General features: G+C 40.5%; 1 protein-coding gene across 1 annotated transcript in view; it reads left to right on the forward strand.

Annotated features, from left to right (window-relative positions):
• LOC126354378 (cytochrome P450 4g15-like) overlaps positions 1-18,102 on the forward strand; it is a 141,257-nt gene that overhangs the window by 15,073 nt on the left and 108,082 nt on the right. The window contains exons 2-3 of the mRNA XM_050003978.1: positions 13,706-13,931; positions 14,146-14,255. Coding sequence (XP_049859935.1) covers positions 13,721-13,931; positions 14,146-14,255 — 321 coding nt within the window. The 5' untranslated portion in view covers positions 13,706-13,720. The remainder of the gene's footprint in view (positions 1-13,705; positions 13,932-14,145; positions 14,256-18,102) is intronic.

Below are 18,102 nucleotides of genomic sequence, written 5' to 3' on the forward strand. Positions count from 1 at the left end.
CTGCGAGGAATTTTTGAGATGTGACCGTGATATAACCTAATGGAAACAGAACATTAAACTGGGTTTCGTTTCCGAAACACTCCAGCAAAGTATAATCAACGATAAACGGTGGGGCAGGAACAGAGGTTCTCCCAGCACAAAGTAAGTTGTAACATTACATATTAAAACCGATTGCCAGCTTAATTAGACATTCATGTGTGAAGCAAAATGATAAAGCAGAAGGCAGTGTTAAGGCTAACCTAACTTTCCTTGTCGCACACACACCCACACCCACACACACACACACACACACACACACACACACACACACACACACTAAACTGTTTCCTTATAACTGTTCAAACTACAACACAGTAACCTAACCTTGCAAATAAATGTGCTTCTAACTAGTAAGCCAGATAAACAAATGGCCAATGAGGTAGTAAACAGCAACATATGCCTCTCAACTACACGTATATTATGAACTAGGTGCAACAGTTTATAAAACCATTTAACGACACACATGAAACTAATAGCAATACTGAATAGGGAAATCCTTGAAATGATTCTGAATTTAAACCAGGGGTCTGTTAATGATCAAACTCAGTTACTTCACTGCTTAGTACAGCGTCTCTATGCCCAAGCATTAAGCAACTTGCATTGGAATAGATGGCACAGTAAATAGTTCTCTCTGAAACTAGGTTTGAAGCAACTAAACAGAATGCATATCTAACTACAGTGGATCTGAAGGAGCCTTTGTATTGTTTCATTAACTAACTAGCCCAGTACATGAGCACTCTTAAACTTTCATGGTTTGAAGAATCAAGCTCATTAACAAAATTACACCAGTATGTATGAGAAATGGAAAGTATTCTTATAATATATTATTAATTAAGTAAAGCACAACAAACTATAACTCTTTAATTAACAAATGTGATTTCGTAAGCAGTCTTTTGACATTATCAAAAATATAATTGCCTAAAAATTAGGACACTCGGAATTAAATTCACTAGGATAGGATTCCTCTTCAGGTTTGTGACTTGGGATAATCACGGGTGTAAGATACGAGTTTTTAGTAACACCACGATTATTATCACAAAATCAACCAAATTTCACAAATATCTGGTCCATTTACAGAGTGCCAAATATAATCCATTTAGTGTAAGGCTGGTGGCGGAGTTTGCAGTGGCTATTGACCTGGCGGCGGTGCAGTCATAGCAATACTGTTGGCCTTGCCTGTTACATATTTTCTCGGCATCGGTATCATATTTTTTTAGGACCAGAAACGAAGGCATGATAATGGTGTCACCAAATGCAGCATCCGAGGTCCATAAATACTGCTCTTAAGCTCGTCTGGCCTCAAAAGTCCATAAATATGAGCCACAATGATCCGCTACTTCTAGCGAGGTGTTCACCACAGCACTGTTCAGCCTAGACTTCTTGCTCGTTACAAAGAACGAGATGGCACTTGTGCGCCAACCACACCTTTTCCACTTCGCCAGGCAACTTCCGTAGTTGCGGGGCTTCCCCACATCTTTTACATTCAACACTACGTTCCCTAACTATGGACCAAATCATTTACAGTACATTACGTAACATTCATTTCATTAGTTATTTAAATCCACAAGCATAATTTAAACAATATCATTCAAAAATGCTCATAACTGAAACATGTATACACATTCAAAGAATTTCCATTACAAATGCAACATTATACATAAGCAATACTGAAATTGACATAGAAATATCCATACAGGTATAAAATAGGTCAAAAATAGATGTAACACGCTGAACTGAAAACACCGCACAGACCGCACTCCATACCGCGCGCGGTAATCTACGTACTAACTTTGGCTATCTTCCTTTGCTTTTACCGTTGTTTGTGCTAACCGTCGCTGCATACTGCGATAAGTGCAATGCATGTAATTACGTCTTTGCTCCCATTTGCCTCGCTAGGAATAGGACAATACACATGATGAAGTTACACCTCAGTTACTTCGTGGGCTGCCTGAGGACGAAGATAAAGGGAAAGACCCTCCACGCGATTTCACCGATGACAGAGAAGGGGAGGAAGAAAGTGTGAGCGTGAATTGCCACGTAGCGACTCAGCACAGTCCGGGGACGATCTTTCGAATTCCTTAGGAGATAGCCAAGGCAATCATTACCGTTTTTATTTCGGAAAAGAGGGAAAAACATTTTGAATAAGCAATTCCTTATCCTTGTCGAATAAAACGAAATCAAAGTCATTATAAAAGTATTGCCAGGCCCAAACCGCGCGGGCAGAAATATCCTCGGCATTAGACGCGTTTGTGAGACTCATTCCTACAAATATGACTGACAAAGTTGTTGGTTAAACAAACCTATATATTTCAGAACGGAGATGTACGATTCAATATACGAGGGAAAGAGATTTTAGGTTTACTTCTTCTACGGTAATCGAAGCCCTTTGTAGAGTTCTATTCTTGATCGCTCTCAACATAATTAGCCTCGCCAATACCCGAAGAGCTTGGAAATGTAATGGTACAGGGATGATAACTTGCCGACGTACATTTTCCTATAACTGATTTATGTACCTACTGAGAAGCATCAGGTTTAATCAAAGAGCGACCAGGTATTATGAGAAAAGTATGATAAATTAGCAGCCGTTAGGTAGATATACAGGGACTTTGAAAATAACTGTAAAAACAATTACTCCCTATCAGAATTTTTGACCGATGATGAAAGGCTGCTTCCCTTTCGAGGTCGCTGCAGTTTCATCTAATTCCTGCCTGCCGAGCCGGCAAAGTGCGGTCTGAAATTATATGACATTTGCGACAATAGAACATTTTATATGCACAACTTTGAGATATACTGCGCCAAACAAAGGTAAGGTCCTTACTTTACATCGAACAAACCGTTCGACATAGTCAGTCGACTGATTCAGCCAATTTTAGGTTCTCACAGAAATGTGATCACCGACAATTACTACACTAGCTATGCATTGGTACAGTTTCTTCTGGAGAACGGTGTAACATTTCTTGGAAGAATGAAAAAGAATGAAAAAGAAATCCCCTCCGATTATCCGGATCTGAAATACCGAGAAAAGGGCTCTTCTCTCTTTGGATTCCAGAACGATTGCACCCTGGTATCCTATATGACAAAGAAGGAAAAATGTGTCCTCCTGTTATCTACAATGCATGATTGCGAGTAACCAGACACAGAAACTGGAAAATCTAATAACGGACTATAACCATACCAAGGGGAACGTGGATACAGTTGACCAAAAGTGTTTGCTTCATTCGACTTCAAGAAAAAACGCAAATTTGGCCGCTGACAACATTCTTCAGATTTTTGGAGATGCCAGAAATAAATGCACTCATATTTTGAATGTGGAATAAGACAGATCAAACACGTAGTAAACAGGTCTTCCTGGAAAATATGGATTTCGGGCGTCTTGAAGAACATTACAAAGACCGTGAATAACTTAAGAATTTGCCAAATGGTATATACCGAATAGCAAGACAATCGAATGAAAAAACCGTAGGTTCTTGCCAGGAATGTGGCCTACGCAAGAATAACAAGACTACTATATGTTGTTCAATATGCATACATTTTGTATGCAGCAGTCACTCAAAAGGTCAAGTAGTTCGCGATTGCTGTCGTCGAAGACAAGATGGGAAATAGAACTGCAGAACGATTCATATTTAGCATTTGCATATTTTATATATGTTGCAATTTGTAACATCATTAGTTTCATTTTACATGACAGATACATGTGTATGATTTATGCGTAATTATTCAATATTGTACATTACTGAAAGCAAAAATATTGCCATTATAATATAAAGCATGGTTACGTATTAATTTACCTTTATCCTCTAAATTGGTACCGAAGTTAAAATACACCACTGGCCTTGGTATTATTATTGGACAAATATATTATACTAGAACTAACATGTGATTACATTTTCACTCAGCTTGGGTGCATAGATCCTGAGAAATCAGTACCCAGAACAACCACCTCTGGCCGTAATATAATCTGGAACTGCGCGACCGCTACGGTCGCAGGTTCGAATACTGCCACGGGCATGGATGTGTGTGATTTCCTTAGGTTAGTTAGGTTTAAGTAGTTCTGAGTTCTAGGGGTCTGATGACCTCAGACGTTAAGTCCCATAGTGCTCAGCGCTATCTGGCCGTAATAACGGCCTTGATACGTCTGGGCATTGAGTCAAACAGAGCTTGGGTGGCGTGTACAGGTACAGCTGGCCATGCAGCTTCAACACAATACCATAGTTCATTAAGAGTAGTGACTGGCTTATTGTGACGAGCCAGTTGCTCGGCCACCATTGACCAGACGTTTTCAGTTGGTGAGAGATGTGGAGAATGTACTGGCCATGGGAGCAGTCGAACATTTTCTGTATCCAGAATGACCCTCATACGACCTACAACATGCGGTCGTGCATTAGCCTGCTGAAATGTAGGTTTTCGCAGGGATCGAATGAAGGGTATAGCCACGGGTCGCAACACATCTGAAATGTAACGCACACTGTTTAAAGTGCCGTCAATGCGAACAAGAGGTGACTGAGACGTGTAAACAACGGCACCACATACCACCACGCCGGGTGATACGCCAGCATGGCGATGACGAATACACCCTTCCAATGTGCGTTCACCGCGATGTCGCCAAACACGGATGCGACCATCATGATGATGTAAACAGAACCTGGATTCATCCGAAAAAATGACGTTTTGCCATTCGTGCACCCAGGTTCGTCGTTGAGTACACTATCGCAGGCACTACTGTCTGTGATGCAGCGCCATAGTAACCGCAGCCATGGTCTCCGAGATGATAGTCCATGCTGTTGCAAACATCGTCGAACTGTTCGTGCAGATGGTTGTTGTCTTGCAAACGTCCCCATCTGTTGACTCAGGGATCGAGACGTGGCTGCACGATCCGTTACAGCCATGCGGATAAGATGCCTGTCACTTCGACTGCTAGTGATACGAGGCCGTTGAGATCCAACACGGCGTTCCGTATTACCCTCCTGAACCCAGCGATTCCATATTCTGCTAACAGTCATTGGATCTCGACCAACGCGAGCAGCATTATCGCGATACGATAAACCGCAATCGCGATAGGCTACAATCCGACCTTTATCAAAGTCGGAAACGTGATGGTACGCATTTCTCCTCCTTACACGAGGCATCACAACAACGTTTCACCAGGTAACGCTGGTCAACTGGTGTTTGTGCATGAGAAATCGGTTGGAAACTTTCCTCATGTCAGCACGTTGTAGGTGTCGCCACCGGCGCCAACCTTGTGTGAATGCTCTGAAAAGCTAATCATTTGCATATGATAGCATCTTCTTCCTGTCGGTTAAATTTCACGTCTGTAGCACGTCATCTTCGTGGTGTAGCAGTTTTAATGGCCAGTAGTGTAGATATTATTTTTCTGTGACTTTAATGTACTGACACTATACAAGTCATAATACTTACAGAAATGTACCATTCTGGAAACGGAACATCCAGGTCCGCGCTCGGTATATCATGAGACAGTGACGCACGAGGTATTTAATAAAGGGTTATGCACAAGGGCGTACCCAGGATCTTAACTGGTGGGAGGAGGGGAGGGGGGGGGCAGGTCATACTAGTCTCAGGAAACAAAGATTCGAGACAACATACAGCACTTCTTACTAAATAAAACAGTAAACCAGTGAAAAACTGCTTTTAATAAACATTTTAAATACAAGAATGCACTTGTACAATCAGAGAAAACGTGCAGCATTTCTTATTAAATAAAACAGTAAACTAGTAAAAAAACTGCGAATATCTTCTGGGGGGGTCACTTGCCCCCCCCCCCCCACTTTCCCCACGCTGGGTACGCCCATGGTTAAGCAGTAAAACTTTTCTGCTCTGCTTCTACAAATGAAAATATCAACTGGTTTACATCTCCTTCTTTATTCTTGTGACTTGGGAAGTTCCCCATCGCATTCTCCTCAGATTTAGTGGTAAAATGGTCCAAGGGATAGCCTGCCAAAAACTGAACACAGATCAAGCACGAAAAGAGGAAAAAGGTATACTGAACCGTGAAGAAAGAAGCAAAATACAAACAATTAACCCTTAAACCTCAAGATATGTAGTATCTAGCGCTTTACTATAACCATGCTGTCCTGGCTGTGTGGTCATGTTGTTGGATCTGCGAAGGGGGAGATCCGTTTTCAAATCTCCTTCATGTCTTCTTTTTTTCACAAAATTATGAACTTCCCTTGCGGTAATTGACCTGTCTGTTCTCCTTCTGTAGTTTTCGTAATTGTCATACTATACTCTCGTTACAGAACTTGTGGTAAGAACATATTACCGTCGCAAGAAAATGTGATGAGTTGTTAAATTGGCGAGATCCCTGGAGACCTCTCAACGAAATGAAAACAACAAATAAACGGGTGTGAACTATGTTACAACAAAGAAATAGAAAAGTCAAAACTTCCAAAACGGAACGCAAGGGTAATAACATGCGGTATTTGTGTAGAACAAACAGGAGATACGAATGTCTGGAAGATCTTTCCCTACACCTCACATTTGAAAACGGACGTACAGCTCGACGCAAAATTTGAGATAAGCAAACAGACACGTCAGTGACCGGACACGAGGGAGATTTGAATCCAGATCTCCTCCTTTACAGTCCCACACTGTGACCACAGAACAACCAAACCGTGGCAACTCAAACTCGCTCGATGTTGCACATCCTCATCTCGGACCATTCACTGTTTCTATTTTGCTTCTCTTTCCGCATTTCATTACATGTTCTTCCTCTTTACATGCTTGATCTGTGTTCAGTGTTTGACGCGCAATGCAATGGGTCATCTTACCACAAAATATGAGTGGAATGCGAAGAGGATTTTCCCTTGTGATAGTTGCAAAAAGTATTATCCTTGATGTTTATCCAATGTGAGTGAGAAAAAGTTGAGCCATGATTGGTACATATTCGTAAAAAGGTATTTATCAGCTGCCTGCTCACCTAAAATATTCGAAATCAGCTGAACTAGTTCTTATTGGCTGGATCACAGTGTAGTGATTACATTTTTGGCAGATTGAAAAGCGCCAAAGATTTCTTCTTCCTTGTCCACTTTCCACGCCCATGACTTGAAATCGGAAGGTGATAGACACGTTCATCATAGGACAAGAAATACTTGACTCCTTGACCAACGGGTCGACCTTGTCATTGTAAACCAATCATACATAAAGAAGATTCTCGTAACTCTTCGCTGATTTATCAATGATTCTCCTACAATTTCCAGCATTTTAATACTCATTTTACTGTTCTACTTTGGATTTTCAATCGATTGAAATACTCTCTATGTATCTGACGCTATCAGCAGGTCCTGGAGCGCTGGAAAACGATAAAATTTGAAAGCCTTTCGAATCGCTGTCACTTCCACAGTGAAAACTACACAATATGGGTCAGGTTCGTTTCGAAGGGGTTGTCCACTTACCTAACAATCAGTAGGACTTTCTTTTGCTACTCTTTTGTTCTCTTTCCTGGAGAAGGCAACCGCCTAAGTTGTGGTACACCAAAAAGACAGAATCTGTTTCTATTCTTCTGGAATCATAGTGAGGTGTTATCGATATGTTATGGGACGGGTTTATTTGTGCTCCCTGCCGCCGTTGGATAAGCAGCTGCAGCAGCAAGTCGTATAACCCTAGCTTACTTATTTGTTAGATAGTTTAATTAAGTTCTTTGCGTGTTTTTTGGGTACTTGCATTGTTTAATTCATATATTTCGGGCGTATTATAGTATTTGACAGTTGTAGCATCGCGCTTTAGTGTTTACTTGGTAGATTCTTATTTAAATTGCGTGTGAGTTTCGTATAGGAGGTGCAATTTCGAGTTTTAGTTACTGTAATCGTAAATTCAGCAGATTGTAGCGCAGTCGTTAGGCATTTGTACAGCTTAGTTGATACATTCTTTGCGTGTTTCGCTTGCGTTATCTAGGCACGGACTCGTGTTTCAGTAACTGTTGTTCAACATCGATTAGAATGGACAGGGACTGCGATTGCTGTGTTCGGATGAGGGCTGACTTGGCATCCCTTCGCTCACAGCTGCAATCGGCGCTGACTTCGGTCGCGCAGCTTGAGGCTGTTGCCATTGGGCACCAATGTGGGGAGCCGGACCTGGGTATCACGGGGATGTCAACCTCGTCCCGTCTGTCCCCAGATCGGTCTGCCGCTGTGGTTGCCCCGGTTGCTGCCCGCATTGGGGCTGAGCCCTCGCCTGTGGTTGATTGGGAGGTCGTTCCAAGGCGTGGCAGGCAGCGAAAGGCGTCCCCGGAGGCTGATCAGAAAGCCTCCCCGGTGCGTCTGACAAACCGGTTTCAGGCACTGTCTCTGGCTGAGCCAGATGCAGCTGCCTGCCCTGTTTCAGAGGATCATTCTCTGCCTTCAAGGTCCGGGCAATCGCAGAGGGTGGGCTTACTGGTAGTTGGGAGCTCCAATGTTAGGCGCGTAATGGGGCCCCTTAGGGATACGGTGGCTAAGGAGGGGAAGAAATCCAGTGTGCACTCCGTGTGCATTCCGGGAGGAGTCATTCCTGATGTGGAAAGGGTCCTTCCAGATGCGATGAAGAGCACAGGGTGCAGCCAGCTGCAGGTGGTAGCACATGTCGGCACTAATGACGTGTGTCGCTTTGGATCTGAGGAAATTCTCTATGGATTCCAGCGGCTATCTGATTTGGTGAAGGCTGCCGGTCTTGCTTACGAGATGAAGGCAGAGCTCACCATCTGCAGCATCGTTGACAGAACCGACTGCGGACGTTTGGTGCAGAGCCGGGTGGAGGGTCTGACGGCTCAGACGGTTTTGCGACCGTATTGGCTGCAGATTCCTTGACTTGCGCCATAGGGTGGTGGGGTTTCGGGTTCCGCTGAATAGGTCAGGAGTTCACTACACTCAGCTGGCGGCTACACGGGTAGCGGAGGCTGTGTAGCGTGGACTGGGCGGTTTTTTAGGTTAGTAGGCCTCGGGAAAGTGCGGGATGGGCTGCAATGTCAAAGGGTGCTTGGCAATTACAGGACGTTCTTGGATCAAGGAACAGTCGGAATTATAGTTGTAAATTGTTGTAGTTGCGCAGGAAAAGTCTCTGAGCTTCAAGCGCTAATAGAAAGCACAGAAGCTGATATCGTCATAGGTACAGAAATCTGGCTAAAGCCTGAAATAAGTTCTGCAGAAATTTTTACGAAGTCTCAGACGGTGTTCAGGAAAGATAGATTAGGCAGAATTGGTGGTGGAGTGTTTGTGTCTGTCAGTAGTGGTTTATCTTGTAGTGAAGTCGAAGTAGATACTCCGTGCGAATTGGTATGGGTGGAGGTTATACTTACAGCCGAATTAAGTTAATAATTGGCTCCTTCTACCGACCCCCAGACTCCTATGATACAGTTGCGGAGCAGTTCAGAGAAAGTTTGAGTCTCGTAACAAATAAATACCCCACTCATACGGTTATAGTTGGTGGGGACTTCAACCTACCCTCGGTATGTTGGCAAAAATACTTGTTCAAAACCGGTGGTAGGCAGAAAACGTCTTCCGAGATTGTCCTAAATGCTTTCTCCGAAAATTATTTCGAGCAGTTAGTCCACGAACCCACGCGAATTGTAAATGATTGCGAAAACACACTTGACCTCTTAGCCACAAACAATCCAGAGCTGATAGAGAGCATCATGACTGATACAGGGATTAGTGATCACAAGGTCGTTGTAGCTAGGCTCAATACCATTTCTTCCAAATCCATCAGAAACAAACGCAAAATAATTTATTTAAAAAAGCGGATAAAGTGTCACTAGAAGCCTTCCTAAAAGACAATTTCCATTCCTTCCGAACTGACTATGCGAATGTAGACGAAATGTGGCTCAAATTCAAAGATATAATAGCAACAGCAATTGAGATATTCATTCCTCATAAATTGGTAAGAGATGGAACGGATCCCCCGTGGTACACAAAAAAGGTCCGAACGCTGTTGCAGAGGCAACGGAAAAAGCATGCGAAGTTCAGAAGAACGCGAAATCCCGAAGATGGGCTAAAATTTACAGACGCGCGAAATTTGGCATGTACGTCGATGCGAGATGCCTTTAATAGGTTCCACAACGAAACATTGTCTCGGAATTTGGTAGAAAATCCGAAGAAATTCTGTTATTAAACGCAGTTTTCCGAAATTCCTTCACCAGGGAAGACGAATGGAATATTCCAGAATTTGAAACACGAACATCTGCTAGCATGAGTTTCTTAGAAGTAGATACCTTAGGGGTTGCGAAGCAACTCAAATCGCTTGATACGGGCAAGTCTTCAGGTCCAGATTGTATACCGATTAGGTTCCTTTCAGATTACGCTGATACTATAGCTCCCTACTTAGCACTCATATACTGTACAACCGCTCGCTCACCGATAGATCTGTACCTACAGATTGGAAAATTGCGCAGGTTGCACCAGTGTTCAAGAAGGGTAGTAGGAGTAATCCATTTAACTACAGACCTATATCATTGACGTCGGTTTGCAGTAGGGTTTTGGAGCATATACTGTATTCAAACATTATGAATCACCTCGAAGGGAACGATCTATTGACACGTAATCAGCATGGCTTCAGAAAACATCGCTCTTGTGCAACGCAGCTAGCTCTTTATTCGCAGGAAGTAATGGCCGCTATCGACAGGGGATCTGAAGTTGATTCCGTATTTCTAGATATCCGGAAAGCTTTTGACACCGTTCCTCACAAGCGACTTCTAATCAAGCTGCGGAGCTATGGGGTATCGTCTCAGTTGTGCGACTGGATTCGTGATTTCCTGTCAGGAAGGTCGCAGTTCGTAGTAATAGACGGCAAATCATCGAGTAAAACTGAAGTGATATCAGGTGTTCCCCAGGGAAGCGTCCTGGGACCTCTGCTGTTCCTGATCTATATAAATGACTTGGGTGACAATCTGAGCAGTTCTCTTAGATTGTTCGCAGATGATGCTGTAATTTACCGTCTAGTAAGGTCATCCGAAGACCAGTATCAGTTGCAAAGCGATTTAAAAAAGATTGCTGTATGGTGTGGCAGGTGGCAGTTGACGCTAAATAACGAAAAGTGTGAGATGATCCACATGAGTTCCAAAAGAAATCCGTTGGAATTCGATTACTCGATAAATAGTACAATTCTCAAGGCTGTCAATTCAACTAAGTACCTGGGTGTTAAAATTACGAACAACTTCAGTTGGAAGGACCACATAGATAATATTGTCGGGAAGGCGGGTCAAAGGTTGCGTTACATTGGCAGGACACTTAGAAGATGCAACAAGTCCACTAAAGAGACAGCTTACACTACACTCGTTCGTCCTCTGTTAGAATATTGCTGCGTGGTGTGGGATCCTTACCAGGTGGGATTGACGGAGGACATCGAAAGGGTGCAAAAAAGGGCAGCTCGTTTTGTGTTATCGCGTTATAGGAGAGAGAGTGTGGCAGATATGATACACGAGTTGGGATGGAAGTCATTACAGCATAGACGTTTTTCGTCGCGGCGAGACCTTTTTACGAAATTTCAGTCACCAACTTTCTCTTCCGAATGCGAAAATAAGAGAAATCAGAGCTCGAACAGAAAGGTTTAGGTGTTCGTTTTTCCCGCTCGCTGTTCGGGAGTGGAATAGTAGAGAGATAGTATGATTGTGGTTCGATGAACCCTCTGCCAAGCACTTAAATGTGAATTGCAGAGTAGTCATGCAGATGTAGATGTAGACCACGCAGCGGATGCAAGAGTCCACCCCCACCAGTATCCAGGGCACCTCCAGACAGGTCCTCTGGGGTCACTGGGGCTCATTTCGAAGCGGAAATCATCACTGAAGACAATTCTACTCCAAGCAAAGAAATTCTAGGCCTGGAGTACATTGCAAGAGATTGTGATTGCAGAGTGTGAACAATATGCAAACAAGCAGGTACCAACTTTACAAAATATGTCAGGTTTCTGTGAAAGTTATACAAGACCAGACTTGACAAAGCTGATGACAAAAGCGGACAGAGAGAGAGAGAGAGAGAGAAAGAGAGAGAAAGAGAGAGAGAGATGAAATACAAATGTTATGCAGTGTGTGAGTGACTGAGTGTGTGTATGTGTTTTTGAAAATACTGTAGTATTAGAACACAGTGGAACTACGATTTTACGTTCTCCGATTTTATTTTTTTAGCGATTCTATGCCATAAATTAGTAGCCCCCGTGAAAAACCCATTAGATCAATGCTAAAAATTCCCTCCAATTTTTTGGCGAGTTTTTACTTGCTGTTACACATCTGTGATTTTTAACGATTGATGAAATTCATTATCACAAATTATTATATAAACATTTTATTGTACATTTAATTTCCTTCACTTGTACAAATTTTGTACATTGCATTGGTAAGGATTACAATTTCTTATCATGTATCACAATTACGTATATTTTTGCTACTATTTTGAGGGTTTTAACGGTTTTTTTTTGCTCAGTTTTGCAGTTTTTAAGTCTGGATCCCATGAAAACGTAAAATAGGGCTTTCACTGTACTTATTTTTTTAACATAGCACAAAAATCTGATGCTTCTGAATCTCTTTAGGTACAAAATGCTGAACTGTGATTGACCATTTCATTTTAATGAATGGTAAAAATATTTGCTATTTCCTGCCAGTGTCATCTAACATTTTTTAAATTTCTCACCACTACCATCTTGCAGTTATTTAAATTTCCCCATCAGTTTCATCATGGATTTGTAAATTTCCCACAACCGCCTTGTTGATGATGTTAAGCAACCAATTCGATAATTAAAATTTTTTTTATTCGATGTGGCAGAGGAAGCCATCTGGGTTTGTGATGTCATATATAAGACAGCATAGCTTGCCATGTGACAGATAAGGGGGAGACTGGCATGTGACATAAAAATGTGATAATGTTATACACAAGGTTATACACAACATGTGTTGTGATGTCACAGATGTAAACTAATTAAAACATTTTGATTATGTACACCAGGAGCAGCTTAGCTGTACTTAAACTGACCTTTTGAAGAAAAATAGTTACCACCATTTCCCTGTGCTGGACTTTTACTACTGTCATCGCTGTAAATCCCATGTAAAATTGAGCATACTATTTTGCAGTAAAATTTTTAATCACAATTATTGAAATTACTAATTGACTGTAAAAAGTAAGGTTAAAATTTTTAAAGCAAATTTAAAATGGTTATTCTTGATAGCTTCCTCTACAGCACAGATGGGTTTCTTCTTGTTAGAAAATTGTACCTTGTATGAGAAGAATATGCTCAAAATTGACTGAGAGGGTATCAAACCATTTATTTTATAAAGGAAATGCTGAGTATGAGACACTCAGTTAAGCGACTATATGTTGATTTTTATGAATTCTGATTCCTCTTAAGAGGATAATGGTTTACAAACACATTCCCAAGGTCTTGGTAGGACTCGATTAGGTATCGGTCTATTATGATAGTGAGAGTGGGAAGGTAGGTTATAGCGATATGTAGCAGAGAATACCAAACAACACGTACAGGTGAAGAGGTTGTGGAAGGGCATGGGGGGGGGAGTTTCAACAATGTAAAAAATCTGGGTTCACAAGGTTCTTAAACTGCATTATCACTAGCTTGGAAACTTTTTAACTTTCTTATTCACTATTTCTTTGACTAGCTCTCTTTTTACACTATCTCCAATAACTTCATAATACCAATTTCAGAACTGTATGCTAAATATTTGCTTTTTCTTTTACAGGTTACACATTTCAAAATGACAACACTTGAAGAAGTTGAAGTAGTAGAAGCACAGAGCAGCAGCTCTGTGCTGTATCCAATCCTGATAGTGACTGCAATTTTAACCATAATACATTACTGGCGAGAAAACTCACGTTTTGTAAAACTGGGCAACAAACTCCCAGGTCCTCCTACCCTGCCTTTCATCGGTAACATCCACATGATATTTGGTATTACCAGTTCAAATGGTGAGAAAATAAAACTCTGTGTTTCCTTGTTAGTTATTATTGTTCATATCAAAGTGTCATAACACTGTAAAATGTGTCTACACTTATTTTAGAATAAGACATTGTAGAACATTTATACTTACATTAGTGGAAGGCAGGTATGGGATTGTAGTAAACAAATGCACTTGTTTGTAAGACTTGTTTTTAATTAGGCAATTTGTTATTCCTATTTCAGAGATAATGGAGAAAGCACTGGAGATAAGCAAGGACTATCCACCTGTAGTAAGAGGATGGATTGGAACCTGGAATCTGTTCGTATTTCTGATGGATCCAAGGGACATTGAGGTATGGTGAATGTAATTTTTAATGCAATTGGACTTTTCACTTCTTTTAGATGTTTCAGCTTATATTCCATAGACACCACAGAGAGAACTGTCTGGAATGTAAAAGGAAGTTAAAGATGTACATTTTATTTTATTTTTATTTTAGTGCAAAACAACAGAATGACTTCAATTATGGAATCTTATACTAAGTGCTAATGTGAATAACTAAGAACCATGGTTTTAAGAAACCCTTTGAAAGTGCTCATATTCAGGAGAGCTTCAGGTCGGCTCAGAACAAATCCCATCTTCTGGTTGTGCTTGCTTGTGCCATTTGTTCTTATTGGATGCTACATCAGTATTCTCAAAAGATTGATCTGATACAACTAAAATAGCAAAAAAAGGATGCTTAAGATTGAGACACAAAATAAAATTGATAGATGAGGAATTTACTGCCACCAATGTTGATCATTGTAACCGTTTTGTAGATTCTAAATTTTCTTTCTTTTGTCTTCGCTTGTACTAATTTATTGTGAAATGCAGCTGACATGTGATAACGAAGACCACATTAACATGCTTGTAAAAAAAGATGGAACAATACGTCTGAATAAGCATCACAAGAGACTGACTAAGTAAAAAAAGTAAGGTTTCAAACTAGATTTCTCTGAATTTTCCAGAGAAAATGACTCCTTGACAACCTGTAATATACCAATAGCTAGTTATGAATATGAAGGTGCGTGTAAATTTGGCTTAGATTTAGGAATCTCAGATCATTATACACTATTCACTGAACTGAAAAAAAAGACAGGCAGGAACATTTCAGGTTGTAGACCAAACATAAATAGGAATTTAACAGTATGGCAGGTAAGATAGAATCGGCTTTTGTTAACTGTATCTCACGTATCACAAAATTTGATAAATTACATAATAAAGTGCCCAAAAAACACCTTTTCACCTTCCTCATGACTTGCATAGTTGTGGCTTTTGCTCTGAAATTTCTTTTTCAATACTGTACTCTTCTGACCATAGGAAACTGCTGTACCCAGCTATCAGTATAACGAAGATAAAAGCAAACGTACACGATCAGTGCACTTGAGCGGAGTGCACCACGTCTTGTGACAATACAGACAGAATGAAATAAAATGACTTCTCTGCTGAACCAAGACCAACATTAGCGACATGACGAAAAAATAACTGATGAACTGTGGATGGAGAAGGCAAAACCTTTTGCTTTCACCGAATAATTGTCCATTCAGTATCTTGTGAGACCCCCACATGCATCAGCAGAAATAATAAATTTTAAATCAGGAGAAACACTATCAACGGAGCCTCCATAATGCGTGGCTGGATTTCTTAAATGTTGGGTACGTTACAGTCCAGGGGCCAATCGACAAATCTGTTGTATTAACCCCAAAGAAATTCAGTCACAAGTTGAATACATGCAGGCAGGAATTTGCGGTGCAATAATGTTCACTACTCACAGCATTTTTAAATTTTAACAAACTGAGTATTTTTTTCAAAAATAATGTACCACTTATTACAATTAAAAATCGTTCATTACTGGAATAATAACAGCATGTTCGAGGGCTAAAATGAAATGGTACGGTATTACACATTCATGTAAACTTCCGAAAAATTACAGAAATTAATTAAAGTTCCTTAAGTAGCAGTATAAAGTTAAAGCTCTGTAATTGCAAACCAACGAAATTCTGACTGAAGATCACCTTCAAAATTAATCACAGAAAAGTTTTTAAGTTCAGGCTAGATCGCCTAACCCAAAAGTCCACAGGATAGAAATATTTTAGAGTATTCGTTGTCGATACATGCCAATATCCCAAGTGCACAATGCAACAAGTTTGCCTGATGTGCAATTTTCTAAGTTCCCAAGTTGAAAATATTTCAGTGCGTTCACTATCAATACACGTCAAAGTCACACATACTTAGAAATACTTGGATTCACTCATTAGGTGACCTATTGGCGCACATACATACTGTTCCAGATCTCATCTTTGGTTGATGCGTGAATGCAAAAAGCGAACACGCTTCCGACTTCCGAAACATACTTAAAAGTATAAATTCTGTTTTATACATATGTATTGTACATGAATCTGCAGGTAAATTTCTTGGATTTTTATTGCTGTTCTTAATTTTCCTCTAACTTAAATAGTTTGATCACAAGTAATGGTTTTGTTCTTGTAAACGTTACTTTGCCTTGCTATGTTGCCAAAAAATATAAAGAATCATTACACTCATACATCCCTAATTATGTGTACTTAGAAATTCTGCGGCTGCTTTCAATATTTCGTATCTCATTTGTTTGAAAATTGAGATTTTTTTATGCGAGGAATGTTAATTCCAGTCTGGTTGGCGACTTTTCCGTCAGAAACTTTTAAAGAAGGATATATTCACCCTCTTTGTGCTCCAACAGGAGCGTTTTCCGGCTGGTTTCGTTACTTTCCCTACGACAACAACGTTTGTACCTTACATAAGGCATATCCTCAGTAAACTTTTGATAGTATATTTACATATTTAGACTTACTTCCGTAATTTGACACAACAATTACGTATGCATAGTATGAGGCTAACACAAAGTCGTTTGCTGTACTTTTTTTTCAGTACTTTGCTCATGCCCTGAAATTCTCGAAAACAACCAGCTTATTAGTTGTATCATAAAAGTGTAAAAATGTTATTAGAAATATTTTATTGAATGTACGATCTTTCCAATTTCACATAATTTTTGGTAGTCATTGTAAGTTCTTTTCAGGCAAATTAAGACCCTTTTTAGAACTTTTTGTTTGTTGTTGGACATATTTGTATAGGCTTGAAGTGCTCATTATATAGAGACAGTGCGTCATAAACATATATTAATGTAAAAATACTGGCTAAAAATATAGTCTGGTGACCTCAGAAACCTTGCGGTGGCCCTGGAACCGTCGTCATGTGTTCACATTGTCATTAAAACTACATTTACGCCTCAGACTAGAAGTTACGCACATACTCTACTGTATATGTGCAACTCTGAAGCTCTCGATACGGGTAACGATAATTATGTCAAAAAAAGTTTCGAAGTTGTACGAGAATATCATCTTAAAAACCTATCGCACAAGTTTCGACGATCTGCCATCAATAGAAATTATTGAAGTTGCCACCACCTCAAATGGCATTTTTCGTAACCAAATATAGCGGTTTTTAGGGTTTTTCTCGTGAATCCGCATGAACGTATTTTGCTTTTGTAAGCAGCCTAAAGTCCACCCAAGATCAAGCCTAATGCAAAAGAAACTACCGATTTGCTCAAGTTGCCTGGGCTGGAGAAACTGTGCAATGTTTAAATTTTAACCCTGTACTGTTGTATAGCTACAGTATGGTAGTTCTTCTGGTAGGTGTACCAATGGCCACTAGACCGGGCATTATGCAAAGCAGTTGACTCTTTATCTCTGTGATCAATAGAACCCGAAATATGACACCACCAAGACCACCACCCGTACCCCCACCCCACCCCTCACACTGAAGAACAGCCTTTTCATGTGCGGCTTTTTGGAACATATGGGTGCACTGTCATGCATGTAATGTTTAATAACATATTATATTTATTCTGTATTTCATCCCATTGCGTATTTTTGTATGTTTCCAATATTCCCTGAATTGTGTTGTGTTTAAACCGTTTCAAACCTTCTTGGACATAATCACAAAGATTGGCCTACTATATTTTAGATGGGACCCAATCACACATCTTTCCCCAGGCCCAGCCCTGTTTCTCAGTGGCCCTCTCTCTGACATATTCTAAACTTCGTTTGGTGCAAGGAGGGTGAAAATGAAAGGACTCTTATATTGCCTTAGTCCGTCATTTCCGAGAAAGTGAGAGTCAAAATTTT

This window comes from Schistocerca gregaria, chromosome 3 (assembly GCF_023897955.1).
Source record: "Schistocerca gregaria isolate iqSchGreg1 chromosome 3, iqSchGreg1.2, whole genome shotgun sequence".
Lineage (NCBI taxonomy): Eukaryota > Metazoa > Arthropoda > Insecta > Orthoptera > Acrididae > Schistocerca > Schistocerca gregaria.